Source organism: Protopterus annectens, chromosome 5.part0 (genome assembly GCF_019279795.1).
Source record: "Protopterus annectens isolate FY-2018-M chromosome 5.part0, PAN1.0, whole genome shotgun sequence".
Taxonomy (NCBI): Eukaryota; Metazoa; Chordata; order Ceratodontiformes; family Protopteridae; genus Protopterus; species Protopterus annectens.
The window spans coordinates 642,733,634-642,748,814 of NC_056735.1; the positions used below are offsets into that span (position 1 = coordinate 642,733,634).

A 15,181-nucleotide genomic window follows, 5' to 3' on the forward strand; every position below is an offset into this window, starting at 1 on the left:
AGTGCAGACTGCTTGCTCTAAACTTGTTTCCACACAATGGCAATGTTTTACCCACACAGGTATCAGTTTTAAGGGACAATTTATAGATGAAATGTACTTTCTGTATAGGGTACTGATAACCTCTTGATGTAGTATCACCAAAAATGATTACTTGTGAGTGTAATACTACAACAAAACTTAAAACTACTTTGATGGGGAAATTTCATATATTAGGAACCTTATGTAAAACTATAAAAAGCATGAAGTATAAACCCTGGAGCAGAATTCATAATATTCTGTCACTACTACAAATCTACCACAGACCAAGGCACAAGACAGTGCAGAAATTTACCAGTATTTCTGTAATAAATGACTAAAAGAGACTCCTATCTGACAGCAGATCACACTTCTGCCACAATTGGGAAAGAAGCTGCAAGATTATCCAGACTGCGTTAAAAATACAAAATAGTTTAAAAAGCTACCTTTTACAAGGACTTCTACTTATGGAAATAGAGGTGCAGTATAATATATAAAAAATGCTAAATTCTTGCAGTAATATACAGTCTTCATACAACTACAAATGAAGCTACAGGATTAAGATCCCAGAACAAACTAAAAAAATGCAAACGGATAAATGGACAAAAAGCTAACAAGTACAAAAAAGTATCACCACACAGGTCACTATAAGTGCAATTTAAAATATGTAAACTAATTTTAATTTAAAAAAGCTTTTTTTTTCTTTCTTTTGATGAAATGCTTGTATTTCACAGCTCCTTCAGTATTGAACAAAAGACCTCTGTGACGTTGTGGAAAACTTCAAGGCATCCTTTTTGAAAGCCCCTTTTGATGGGTCCACCCTCTTGGGCCCAAAGAAAGATATGCTTACTAAATGTGAACAAGATGGCAAAACCCTGCTTGCCATAGATATGCACTTCTTCACCCCTCAAAGGACCTTCTCCTGAAACCAAAAAAGTGGTAGGAGGCTATGATTCTGTAAATCTGAGGGCTTTGCACACAATATTTCTTGAGATAGACCCCCACCACAACCCGGAGCAGGGAGAAGTACAATAACAACAGACATCACTCTCATGGCAGAGGCGGCCTACAGAAGCTGGGATTTCAAGCTAAGGGCAAACCTTTCCAGCACTCCTGAAGGGTTGCTGACTGCTGCACTTGGAAGGAGTCAAGAGGATGCTTGTCCCTGCACCTTAGCCTTATTAACCATCATTAAAGAGGGTGCAGAGAGTAATAGTTGATGTTTATGTCAGTTCCTTTGTTTTCCAACCTCAAAAGTCCCAAAGAAAATTTCCTACTGTTGCACCCCTTCATAGGAGGATGGAACCTCAAGAAATTATAAAAATACTTGACAGATGTCATGCAGCAGGTCCCACCAGACCAGGCAGGGTCTTTAGTTTACTCAAGGTTTTTTCATTCCAAATAAAAATGAGGGTCTCAGGCCCATTCTGGACCACAGCGAAGTTTTTAAGACATGCAAAACTCCGGATGGTCATGGTTCAGTCCATTTTGCCCTTTTGAGAAAGGATGACAGGATATGCTTGGAGGTCCTGCAGGATGCCTACATTCTCACAAATATAATTAGGCAGTGCAGAAGGTTTCTCCATTTTTGGCTAGGAGCCAGTCACTTTCAGTATTGTGTCCCCCCTTGGCTTTTCACCAGACGTACAGTATAGCACTGATTGCGGCACATGTCAGACTGCAGGGATTCTCGGTGTTCCCATACATATGTAGATGTCTGGCTCGTAACTGCTACCAAGAGGGATATACTGATTTAAGACAGGGACTACCTGCTCCAGTTATGCCTTCTGCTGTGGATTACAGTCAACATAGAAAAGTCCAAATTGAATCTTTTTCAGATGGTAGATTTCATGGGATGCCTCCTGGATAACTCCTTGCAAATGGCCAAAATCCCAGAATCATGACTGTGTGTTATCACACTTTGATGGTTCTGTCATATCCAAAATCTTCAATGACATCATTTTGTATCGATGGTAACTTCCTGTAACTCTTGTCTGTTATGCCATATTTTACATGAGGGTGTTACAGTGGACCCCTTCAATTCAAGGGTCTGTGTTTTACCAACCAATGCAGTTCAGAACCAGTCTTATGACAGTGTGCAGGCCACAGTTACCATTGATGCTTCCCTTCTGAGCTAGTGGGGGCACCTCAAAGGAATGATGGTCCAAGGCACTTGGACATCATCAGAGGCCAGTCTTCATATCAGTGCTCTTGAAATGAGGGCATTCCAGCTAGAATTGCAGGACTTCCAGGACTCCCTCTCCATTGGGTGTAATTGCAGTTTAGACAGACAATATGTAAGTGGTCTGGTGCATCAGTGAACAAGGGGAAACCTGTGTGTATCCTTTATGTCATGAAGCCATGGGTGTTTGGCAGTGGATGATGTCTTCCAAGTGCTACTGGTTGCAAAGCATATCCTGGGGAAAGCCAAAGTATTAGTAGACAAGATGATCAAGTCCATTCTTCTGTCTCAGGAGTGGTCTCTCAGCCAGTCGTTGCTGAGACCTAGGCCAACCTTGCTGTGACCTATTTGCTACCCTATCCAACACCAAATTCACCTGCTACTCTGCCCCATTTCCCAAGGAGGGAGAGTCACCAAAGGATGCTGTGGTCCACATTTGGCCTCATGGGTCTCTTGTATGCTTATATACTTATTCTCCTCATAAACAAGTTCCTCAGAAAGCAATCCAGTGCAAGATGAAAATGATTCTCATTGTTACATTTTGGTCTTGTAAGATATGATTCCCTTTTCTATGACTTCACTGTGTGCACTCTCCCTGGATGCTGGAATCTCTTCCCTATTTGATCTCTATCCAGTCTGGCAAGATTCACCCAGACATCAAAGCCCAGAAGCAAACTGCTTGGTTTCTACACTTCTAGTGATAGCCAGAAATTGAAGGCTTTCTTCCTCTGTGCTTCATATTTTGTCATCTCAAAAGCCTTCTTACTAGGAAAGGCTATAGACCCAATTGGAAGAGATTCTCCAGTTGGGCTTCTTTCCAAGACCTGAACCCATTTTCAACCTAGTTGCCATCTGTTCTGGATTTCTTAGCAAATTTATTTCAGGCAGGTGCTATCTATTACATAACCAAGGACCAGCTGGCAATTGTTTCCAATTTTCGTGTTGGAGAGGATAACGCACTTATTTCCTCTTTGAAAATACCTAAAATCTTTGAGGTGTACCTTTTTCTTCAACCTCCCTTAAGGGACCCTGTTGACTTTGGGATATTACTGTCTTGTTACAGGCCTTAACTGAGCCCCCTATGAACCTGCAACTATAGTGGAACTGAAATTTCTTTTTTGGAAAATGCTGTTTCTGGAGGTAGTTACCTCAGCTAGGTGGATTTCAGAACCTCTTGCCCTGTATTGTAAGCCTTCATGTTTGGTATTTCGCAAGGAATGGGTCTGTCTTTGAATCAACCCTTCATTCCTTCCCAAAATGGCTTCAGACTTTGCCCTGAATCAGGCTATTAACTTGCCTGTCTTCTTTCATAATTTCTCAAACAAAGGAAACTGTACCTTGCACTTACTGGATGTTCATCATCAGTTGAGTTTCTTTGAGCTTCTGTTTGCATCAAACCAAAAATCTCAGGAACACTGACCAACCTTTTCATCCCTTTTCCATGGCTAAAGTAGGAGATAGTATTTCCAACAATCCTAACTTTCATTCCACTAGAGCCATTGCACCTTCCACAGGCTTCTTTTCTAGAGCTGATATCTGTACTGAAGCTTCTTGGTCCACTATACATACATTCATTTTCCACTACAGGCTAGACTTGCAGTCAGGGTCCCAGACTTTGTTTGGCTCCATTGTTCTCTGGAATATCTTTCCATGAGACTTCCCGGGATTGCTTGTAGCTGTGGACTCTGTTCAAACAGTTGAGCTTGGTGGAAAAGAAAATATTAGATACAGAAGTTCTGTGCTTATGTAATGCTAGATCTGTGGTGTCTTCTTTCATCTATTCCAGCTTTCCCCTGTCTTTCCATCCCCCTGCCAAATTGTCACTTTTTTGGTTCCCAATTGACTGTCCCAGACATGTTTGGAGCCTTATCTTATTTACAGTCAGGAACTCTTTCTTTGTCATTTCAGGTCCTTTGTCAATGTGTGTAGTATAATTTAATGTAGGAAAAGCCTTTGGTATAGGCAAGGCAGACTCGCTGTGAGGAACTGTGAGGGCAGATGGGAATTATGGATAAAATGGAGGAGCCTGAGCCCTGGATCCAAGAGTCTCAAAACTGACAGCTTTGGAGTTATATCTGATATACCCAATAGCTGAGCATGATGGAAGAAGACAACACAGAGCTAGTGTTATGGTAAGTGCATAACTTGCAATGTTCATCATGCCTACTGCCTTAGTGGCATTTTGAGTTTTCAATCAAGATAACCCAGTACTGGCCAGCTTTCAAAATTTCAAACTCTCCTTCCCTCTCTCTTCCAGTGACAGCTGATTGCCTGAGTATATCCTGAGAGGGAAGCCTCCTGTTGTTACAGTGAGTGAGTGTTCAGTCTTTTTCTGCCATCCAAAGAAAAAAAGTCCTCTGATTCGTCATAGGATCGAGTACTGTCTTACCCAGCTTGCTACTCAGATTAGCCATACTTGGGGACCCCTTCCTCTCATTTTATTATTAGATTTATTCATCTCTATTTGTATGTTTGTTATAAAAACATATTTATTTTAATATTTTATATCTGTCAGTGTTTACAGTAATCTTTTGGGTATCTCTGCTTGTAACAGTGTTTATTTGGCTTGGCTTCTGTCTTTGACAGATACTTGTTTTTACTGCTTCAGAAGAAACTTTCAGTATTTCTCTCAGTAGTGTAGAGTATCTCTGTATTTTTGTTATTGTTACTCTACTTTTTCTTCATCTTTTAACAGGAAAATATTACATAACTTAGATTATTCAGCATTTACTCATTGTTTGCTGTATATATGTGACTGCTGTGGGTGTTTTTAACAGTGGCTTACAATTTTACCTTGAATGACGTTATTTGAATGTACTGTGGAGATTTTACTCTCTCCAACAAGAAAATATAATTTAAATTGAATGTTAATTTATCATGGTTGCATGAGTCATTTTATTTTAGAGTGCACATACATTTTGGATGTTTTTGCTAGATCCTTACCTGATGATCAAAAGGGTTCACTATCACAATTTCGGATGGCATTCAGTCGAACTGTGATAGTTGAAAGGCTAATTTCTATTTCACAGAAGACCGAACCAAAAGTGGTCGACACCACAAAAGACAATGCTAGTGTGCATTCGATGTTATGAGGTCAGCGTTCTGCTTGGAGATAGCAGTACAATGGGATTGGGAAATGTATCCATTTCCTCACTGTAGTGCGATCTTGGAGTTTGTATATATAATTAGTAGGGGGCTTATCCCCTTGCAAAATATTAGTTGGAACTGACTGGAAGAGAAGGTACACTGGGTAATGTCGACTTTGTCAAATATGGACAGGTCGACAATTTTGTTATTGTGCCTTTTTGATTTTGTTATTTTCAGTATTTTAGTTCAACGAAATCAGCATCGACTGAATCAGTTTCAGGATTATGATAGTAAACCAATCAAAAGTCATATATGAATAACATTGTTTCTAATTTTTCTAAAAATTTTTAATTTTTTTTTTTTGTCATAGATTTCAATTATGCTTTAGTATATAATGCTCACTGCAACAGGTATAATACCCTGCTGTCCAGCTGTGGCCATGTGTTCTGCTATGTTCAGAGGAATGTAACAATTTTTGTCACCCTGTTTGCACATCTGTATTAACTATGTTTTTTTTTTCTAAGTATATTTATTGTTAACTTTAACATTTTAAAGCTGAATTTTGTGTAGCATTGCATTTGTGTAGCATTGCATTTGAATCACTGTGCTAGAGTGAAAGCTAATGTGGTAGTCTCAAGAGTTTGTGTTTATATTGTTTGAGGTTCTCTTTCTGTCCTCTCTAAAATACCACACCATAATTGGTAAAACATTTTTTCTCTCCTGAGCTAACAGCCAAGCTTGTCTTTTTCCTCTCCAAACTGCCAGTGTACTGTTAAAAGTCCTGCATACTGAATAAATGGTTGCAACGGAAATAGCTCACCATTCAGCTCTGTTATCTCTCAACTTGCAGAATCTTTTTTTATCTCTGCAAAGTATGTTGGCTTAGTTTTTTAAGTTTTAAAACATACTTATGTTAAGCATTATCTACTTTCTAGCAAGTTGGTGCATTGTGAAGCAGCTTGGCAGCAAGGAACCCCCCGCCATTCTTAAAATAATCTGTTAGTTTTTAGCAAACTTATGTTTATTAAATGATGGACTAAGCCTGCTTTAAGACATCTCTTACCTGATAATACTACACAATAAAACCTCTTTTTTCCTACTATTAACAGTACATAGCTGTTTTCTGTTAGACTTTTTACCGATTGTTTCTGGACTGTGCTTGCCTCTGGGTTTGGCTCAACCCACTCGGTTTGCCCTCGCTTCGCTTGAGCTCACTCCGCTCCCCTACCCTACCCCCATTCCCAACCACCCCCACTTTCCTTACACTTATTAACCTAAACCACACCTTTCTAACTCATTATCTTATAATTTGCAGCTACCTCATCCAACACACCCACAATCAATATATTTTTCACGTTCTCCCCTCCCACCTCACTAAGCATTATTTCATCCCTCATATATAACTATCTCCACATCACTGTATCAGTACATTTCTCTCTCTCTACTAAACTGCAGACACCAACCTTACCCATATTTGTCTCCTATTTCCCCACTCTTTCACCATATCAGTTATCATCACTCTTTTGAGCAACTCTCTCCTACTTATTACCTTCTACCTAACCTCTCACTCCACTACCTTCATCACATCAAACATAACACACTACCCCTCTTCTACACTCCCCACTATTACATACCATACAAAACCAAATATCCATTTTCACATCTGTTCTAACCTCTACACTAACTCTAACATATTGCTCTTCCACTATAAATATGTTCATACCCCCAACCCTCGTTCCTATCCAGATGTCTTTCATCGATTAATATCCATGTTCAAACTCTCTCTCCTTTTATACTCACTAACAGAAATCAAACTCCAAGCTGATATGCATCCTAACCCAGGACCCACTCAGCTACTCCCACCCCAACCAATAACACCACCACACCTGCTAATACTACCCTCCATCTTCTTCCCCTAAAAAATTCCAAATCAGACTTGCTCATAACTAATTTTAACCTCAGAAGTTTCACAAAAAAACTAGTGAATTTCAACTAACTAAACTCCTGATACAGTAATTATTACAGAGAAATGGATAAAACCCCACATTAAAGATGAGGATATATTACTAGTGGTTATAATTTTATTAGACAAGATGGGCTGGGCATGTATAAAAATTTCCTCAAAAATGAAAAATTAATCTGTACTCCTCAGATCTGTCAGAATCAGAAATTCTAGCTATCTAATTTGAAGTAAATCCACATAAAACTGTCATAATTATTGCCTCCTACCTACCACCAGGAAATAATCTACCTACCATTGAAAGTCTTCTATCTTGGGCATCTTCTACTTTCAACCAAGAAACTATAGTGCTAGGTGATTTCAACTTGGACTGGCTATCCTGCTCATTTGACAACCCCTCCAATTTTATCAATTTATTCAATTTCACCCAAACTATAAACTTCCCCACTAGAATTGATAAACTCACTAAGAAAGAATCTATTCTAGACTGGATACTAACCAATAAGCCCAACTTTGCCCACCATGCTGGGTGCCTCTCCGATTCTCTCAGTGATCACTCCCCTACCTTTCTTCTAAGGAGACACATTCACTCCCCCTGCAATGTCATTTTGAAACACATAACCAACAAAAGAAAATTTTCCCCTACCATCTTAAATTCCCTACATCAAAATTGCAACTGGTCACCTCTAAAATCATTCCACCTAGACCAAGCATTACAATATTTTAATGATACCTTCCTCAACATCCTTAATAACTTTGCTCCAACAAGAAAAATTTGCTCCAAAGCCAAAAACCTACCTTGGATAACCAAAGATGCTAAAGCTCTTATTAAACAAAGGGGTAGAGCGTGGACTGCTTATCAAACCTCCAGAACCTCAGAAAACCCGACCTCCTACAAACAACTAAGAAACCTAACTAAGAAGCAAATATTATCTGACAAAAAAATCTTAATTTCTAGCTAGTCAGCAAAAACACATACATAACCTACAAAAATTTTGGCAAAACCTTAACTACCTCCTCAACCCTGGAAAAGCATGTACCCCTGCAGCATCTACAACAAATAGCACTGAATGTATAGTTTCCCAGTTTAGCTCTCATTTCATCACAATTATCACCACTTTACTAACTCTAAACCCAACTAGTTCTCTTTTAAACTCATACAGACCTCTTATATCAAAAATATCTTATTAAAACGAAAACCTACCTGTCTAGCAGCTGACCAACTCCCTAATGACTTCTTAAAAACTGCTGTAAGCTCTAATCGCCTATCCTGTATCTATCCTAATCAGTCATTTTATTGCAGAACAATATGACCCTATACTATGGAAAATATCCCATATCATCCCCCTCCAAAAGGGAGGCCCATCTAAATATCTCTAATTATCGGCCCATTGCCATTCTCTCACCCCTAGCCAAAATCTTAGAGAAGTGTATCCATAAGCAGCTCCTAGACCACCTCACTACAAATAACCTCTTATCTAGTTCACAGCATGGCTTCCGTCCAAAACTCAGTACCTCCACAGTCCTCATAAGTTTCACTAACTGCATCAACCTCCTCAAAAACAATGGACAGCTAGTCTCTGCTATATTCCTTGATATGTACAAAGCTTTTGATATGGTATCCCACCAACTACTACTCAACACTCTAGCCTCCTTCATCCTCAAGTCTACAGCTCTCAACTGGTTATTTAGCTACCTTACTAATTGACAACAGGCAACTAGATGGGATAATAAACTCTCCACACTCCTTCCAGTCTCTGTTGGGGTTCCTCAGGGTTCCATCCTTGGTCCTCTACTTTTTATTATATTGACAAATAGTCTAAACACTGCCACTAAATCTGCTTCTATCATTCAGTATGCTGATGACACTACTCTTATTTGCTCTGTTTCCACACCGCAAGAACTCCAAGAGAAACTGCAAAAGTCATTTGAAAATTACCTAAATGATCCTAAACCCAAACAAAACAAAATTAATGATCTTCTCTAACAGGAAATCCAAAGCCAAATCACCTCCTCTCTCCGTCTACTCCACTAATGGCACTATAATAGAAATAGTTAACCAAACAAAACTACTTGGTGTCACAATAGACAACAACCTAACATACAATAAACACATATCACTCACAATTAATAAAGTTCATATCAAACTTGGTGCTCTATATAGGGCCAAACCTTACCTTACTCAAAATGCTAGACTAGCCACAGCCAGATCCCACCTCCTATCTACTCTTCTCTACTGTTCTCAACTTTTCACTAACCTGCACAAGTCTGAATTACATCTACTTGATTCCTGCTATAACAAAATAGCAAAATTTGCTGGTATAATATACACAACAGGACACATCATTGCCTTGCTCTTCAAAAATTACACTGACTTGAATTTCCCAATGTGTTATTGCTCAATCAGCTCACCACTCTATTATCCAGAAACCTGAAAACTGCCCTGCACTCTCCAACCTAGTGCAACTAAATACCAACCCCAGGACCCTTCGATCTTCCGATAAACATACTCAAGGTTACAAAGTCCCATAATTACTTTGGTGACTTTCTCTTCTCCTTCAAAGTAGCCAAACAGTGGAACCTATTACCCCAGAATATCTTAAAAAAACACAGATCATCATAGCTTCAAAAAACTCCTAAAGGAATACCTTACTCAACAATGACTATGCTGCTGTAATACTGCTGGCTAGTTTCTCATGCCTTCAATCAAATGTTTTCTGTTCTGCTATCTTCTTGTCTTACTTCTCCCAAATGAAAATACCACAATGGTTTTTAGTTATATTGGCAACTGTCAAACGTTTTGTATATTGTTTTTACATCTTTTAAACTTTTTTGTAATCTTTTTGTACTATTGTTAAGGAGCTTATCTGCCCGGGGTCTCCACTGAATACGGGCTACTTGCCCAGCTGGAATCTACCCTATTAACAAATGTAAAATAAATAAATAATTTGACTCAGGTTTTGAAACATGTTTTAAGAGGTATGCTTAAATGTGCAGATACAGTCATGAGAAATGTTGCCTCTTCTGTTGTATTATGTACAGTATGCTTGGTTACATAATTAGAACTACTGTGATTTTTTAAAAGCCAAAATTCTGAATGCATCTGTAAGTTCTGAATTGGTGCTTGGACCTTCTGTTACACAGATTCTCAGACAGCAGGATGATAATGCATGGCATATCTAGGATGGTTCAAGTTCTTCCCAAACAAGGCATCTTCCTTTAAGGAGCAGAACAAATAAAAATCTCAGCCAAACAAAAATCAGAGATCCAAAAGGAAATGGTAGGAGGACAATTTTTTGAAAACAATCATGAGGGGATCCTTTCTTAAAAAAAGGATTGATGCCCTGCAAAGAAAAGACTATGCCGAATCGTAGAGCACCCTAAACCCCCTCTGGCCCTTCCTTCTCTTCCTCCTCCTGCCAAGCGCTCTGTCAGCCCTACAGTCTATTAACACACAGCATCAGAGAAATGGATTCTGATAATATGTCAAAGAAAATATACTTAGCAGTCGATAGAATATCCTCCTCCTCCTTTCAGGAGAAATCCCCCACAACCAACAGACCAGACAGAGCTGTTTTCTCCAGTGCTCCATCATGTGGTAGCAGAAGGGGTCATAGAACCAGTGTCTGTGATAAACAAAGTCAAAGGATTTTACTCCAGAGTCTTTTTTGATACCAAAAAAGAAACCTCTTTGGAGACCTGTCCAAAATTTATCATTTCTAAATGCCTTTGTAAAAGTTCCAAAATTCAAAATTCTCACTTTGCAGTGAGTACTAGCATCACTTCCAGACTACTGTATCAGGGTGAGTCTAGATCTCAAGGACACTTATCATATTCCTGTTGCAACCAATTTCAGGGAATTTTTTAAGATTTGCTGTGCCTGACCTACATTATCATTTTTCTGTGTTACCCTTTGGACTATCCATTGCACCTAGAGTGTTTACAAAGTGATTGGCCCCAGTGTTGCTTATTGCAGAATCCTAAGCATCTACATTTTTCCTCATTTAGATGACTTGCTGATTTATGCAAATTCTGTATCCAGGTGCATGATATTTTTAGACAAGGTCGCAGCCGTTCTTTCCCACATGGGCTTCAAACTGAATCTTCAGAAGTTCTTCGTCAGACCCACTCAACAAATTGTTTTCCTTGGGTGTTAGATAAAACACAGTAAAAACAATTACCTTCCTTACAGAAGTTCTGAATTATCAGGGCATTTTCTTGTATTTTTCTCTTCTAGATGTGGCCTCAGCAAGAGAGTTTCACAAAAGTCTAGGCCTCGTGGCTACACATGAGACAAGTTCAATGGTACTTGAAGAATTGTTGGACCCAGCACCTTATTCCCTTGGATTTCCAGCTACCAACTGGGATTTATGAAACAGGAATGACAGTGGTGGATGGCTCAACTGTCTCTGAATCCAGGACTCTATGTCTGCCTTCAGATCCCAGTCCATTCTGTCCAGATTGGCGATTTAGTTTTTGAGTGGGGAACAGTGTCGATGGGCGTTAAATGCAATGTTTGTAGGGTCATCAGGACATGCCAAAGCACATAAATGTAAAAGAGATGTTGGCAGTGATTCATGCCTTAAAATGTTTTCACCACATAAGGACTCTGGGTCCTCTTCTAGTGACACCGACATCACTACTGTGATGTGGTACCTGAACAAGCATGGTGGTACAAGGTCTTACCCTCTTTGTTAGTTGGCAGTAATGGCCTGGAAGCTGGCTGTACAGCATTCTCTGACTCTTCCAGCCTCATACATTCCTCAGAGCAAAACAAAGTGGCAGACAGACTAAGCAGATCATGGACAGACCCACATAGATGGAAGATCCATGTAGAGGTCTTCCAGGACTTAATCCATGTGTGGGAAACAAGTGAAGTAGATCTGTTTGCCTCCTTTCAAAACAGACAGCTGAAGAAATTCTGTTGAACACATATTTGCATCCATAGTTGGAAGATAGATGCTGTATCATTCCCATAGTCAGGAATGTTTGTATATTTCCAGCATTTCCAATGATTCCTGAGGTACTTCTAAAGATTTGGAAATAATTACTAAAGATCATTGTGATAGCTCCCTTTTGGCCCAGGCAAAATTGATTTTCCCTTTTAATGGAATTGCTTGAGGGCAATTACCACAAGCCTCCTCACAGACTGTATCTGCTCATGAAGTATCAGGTATAAATAGTACACTGCATCTTAGAGAAATTGCAAATGACAACCTGGATGCTTCGATTTTAATATGTGTTAGGCACTTGTTCCATGATGATATACAGCAGGTATTAAAGAAGGCAAGAACACCTGCAAACAGCAAATCTTACTTTTACAAATGGAAGAGGTTTTTCTAGGTGAAGTATAGCCAGTAACAGAGGTCCCAAAAAGGTTTCAACCCTTCTGGTTTTGAAATATTTGTCTAAGATCTTTAGAGATGGTCTACCAGATGCTTCTATCAAAGTGCATCTTGTGGCCATCTCAGCTTACATGGCCATGGATTGGCCTCTTTCATTTCTTTTAGTGTTCAGTTTATGAAAGCAGTGTTGCACATGAGACCCCCTCCCCCAAATCAAATTTCTTTCCCTGGGATCTCAATTATTTTCTTAAAAAATTGACCTTGCCTCCTTTTGAACCTGCTTCTGAGACTGATTTACAGTTCATTGCTTGGAAGACTGTCTTACTTATTGCTCGGACAACTGTAAGGCAAGTCTCTGAGATGCAAGCTGTCATGGTGGGCCAGCCATATCTTATTTTTCCCTAGGACAGGTTTGTGTTGCACACTAATCCATCATTCATGCCTAAAGTTGTTTCTGAATTTACTTTGAATCAACCTATCAATATACCAGAATTCAAGCCTGATCCAAAAAAAAAAAAAAAAAAAATGGAAAAAAGATTCTACATACTTTAGATGCACACAGGCAGCTCAGATACTAGCTTGACATAATAAAGCTGTTTGACAATGCTGAACAGCTCTTGTCTCCTATATAAGAACCCGAAAATATCGACTTGTCTCTAAGCAAACTATTGTATTGTGTTTGCCCTCTGATATTGTTTTCTGTAACTCACCATGATAAATCTCTTCCAGGCAAAGTTAAGGCTCACTTGATTAGGGCCTTATCCTCTTAGATGGCATATTGGAAAGTGGTGGACTGTACAGGTAGCAACCTGGTCCTCTTTTCATACCTTCACAAAGCACTAGAAACTAGATTCATTTTCAAGGTCCAGAACAGGTTTTACTAGGACTGTTTTCCAGGGGCTCCTGAATTCTTATCCTTCAACCTATCACATAGGATAATCTGTGGAAATCTGCCCACAATGCCACTGAAGCATTGGAAAAGATGAGCATAGAACATTTGCCTAAGTCCTACTTATCTTTAACAGCAGATGTTCAAATTCATCATTGCCTCAGTGGCAGCACCCACCTGCCATCCCCCAGATTTTGTATATTTGAGGTGGTTTCAACTTCTTTGTTTTGGTTGTTGGATTTAGATTTTATGTGGTAGTCTGACTGGTTGTGAGTTTACTCATGCTAGATGATTGTGGCTTCAGGTACTTTCTTATCCTTCTTTGTGGAATCCAAAAAGCCTGAATACTCACTTCCTGTGACAGCTGTAGGCCTCTCTCTCAAGATATGCTCAGCTAATCACCTATTCCAAGAAGAGAGAGGGAGGTGAGTCTGAGCTTTTGAAAGCTGGCAGTTCTAGGTTACCTTGACAGGTAAAACAAAATGCCACTGATTCATTGAGGAATTCAAACATCTACTGTTGCAGTAAGTAGGACTTATCTCTGTATTATCCTTTTTGGTTATCCACAGTTCCAAGGGTGCTGTCTCTCAGGTGTCATGCAGTATAAGAGACATCTCAAATTTGTCTATGCTCAAATCATAAAGTAATAGTCTATTCCAGGTAATATAATGTAAAACATAAATTAGTATGTTTACGGTAATCTTTAATCAAGAAATATTCAGTTATTAAAACACTTGATTTCATTGTCCTTCCGTTCTCAAGTCTGAGCACATCACACGTTTTTCCCAGTTGTCACATACTGTGCCACACATTTTATGGAAGAAAGAAGTATGTATGATATGTTAATCAGAAAGTTTGACTTTACTGAACAAAAGATTGTACTTTGCTTAACTTATTTCCTTTTTGAATTAGGTAGCTGTAAGTTTACCCTTTTCTCGCTTCATTGATGCTACATCATTAATAAAAAGCAAATAAACAAGTAATAGGGTATTACCATGAATCATGGAAAGATATTGTATAAAATGCATAACGCACTGTAAAACATATGGCAGTATTCTGTTTATTTCTCTTTTGCCTTTAGATTATAAATAAAAAATCATTTTTCTGTTTTTTTCATAATTGTTCATTACTTTTGGTCAACAGAAATTTATGAATGCTCCAGTGAAGAAAGTAGAAGAGGTTGTTATTGCAGATTTTCTCAAAGAAGAAGAAATGAAATGAGAGGCACAGTGGATTATTGTGTATTTTTTCAACATAGTTTATGCAATATTTCTATTTTATATAAGAAATTGAAAATAAGAACAAATAAAACCACAGAGTAAACAAAATGACTACTTGTCCCAAGAAAAATGTGAGAATGTATTGCATAGTTCTGTAGTATATATTGCTGTAGCTGCCAGTGAATGAATCACATGGAAAACTCATATTAAACTTCAGAAATATAGTTTAATTTCTTATTTTGCACTGAAAAAAAATTATCCGAGTGACTAATTAGCATTAGCCTAACATTGATATTGCTACTGTATTATGAATGAGGAAAAAGAAAACTTTGATGAAACAGCACTTATCTGCAGAGAGATGGAGCTCTGCTACTTTCATTTTTATATTTTGTTTTTGATATTAAATATATGAAAAAAGTTATCATTATTTTTGAAAAAGGTGAATGATGGCTGTTGGCAAATATTATAGATGATTAATGTTAT

At 38.6% G+C, this 15,181-nt stretch overlaps 1 protein-coding gene across 2 annotated transcripts in view; it reads left to right on the forward strand.

Moving 5' to 3' along the window:
* LOC122802723 (interleukin-5 receptor subunit alpha-like) overlaps positions 1-14,922 on the forward strand; it is a 451,682-nt gene extending 436,760 nt beyond the window's left edge. For both annotated transcript variants that reach the window (XM_044072483.1, XM_044072484.1), the window contains exon 11: positions 14,622-14,922. In XM_044072483.1, coding sequence (XP_043928418.1) covers positions 14,622-14,699 — 78 coding nt within the window. In that variant the 3' untranslated portion in view covers positions 14,700-14,922. The remainder of the gene's footprint in view (positions 1-14,621) is intronic.
* Positions 14,923-15,181: the final 259 nt, after the last annotated feature.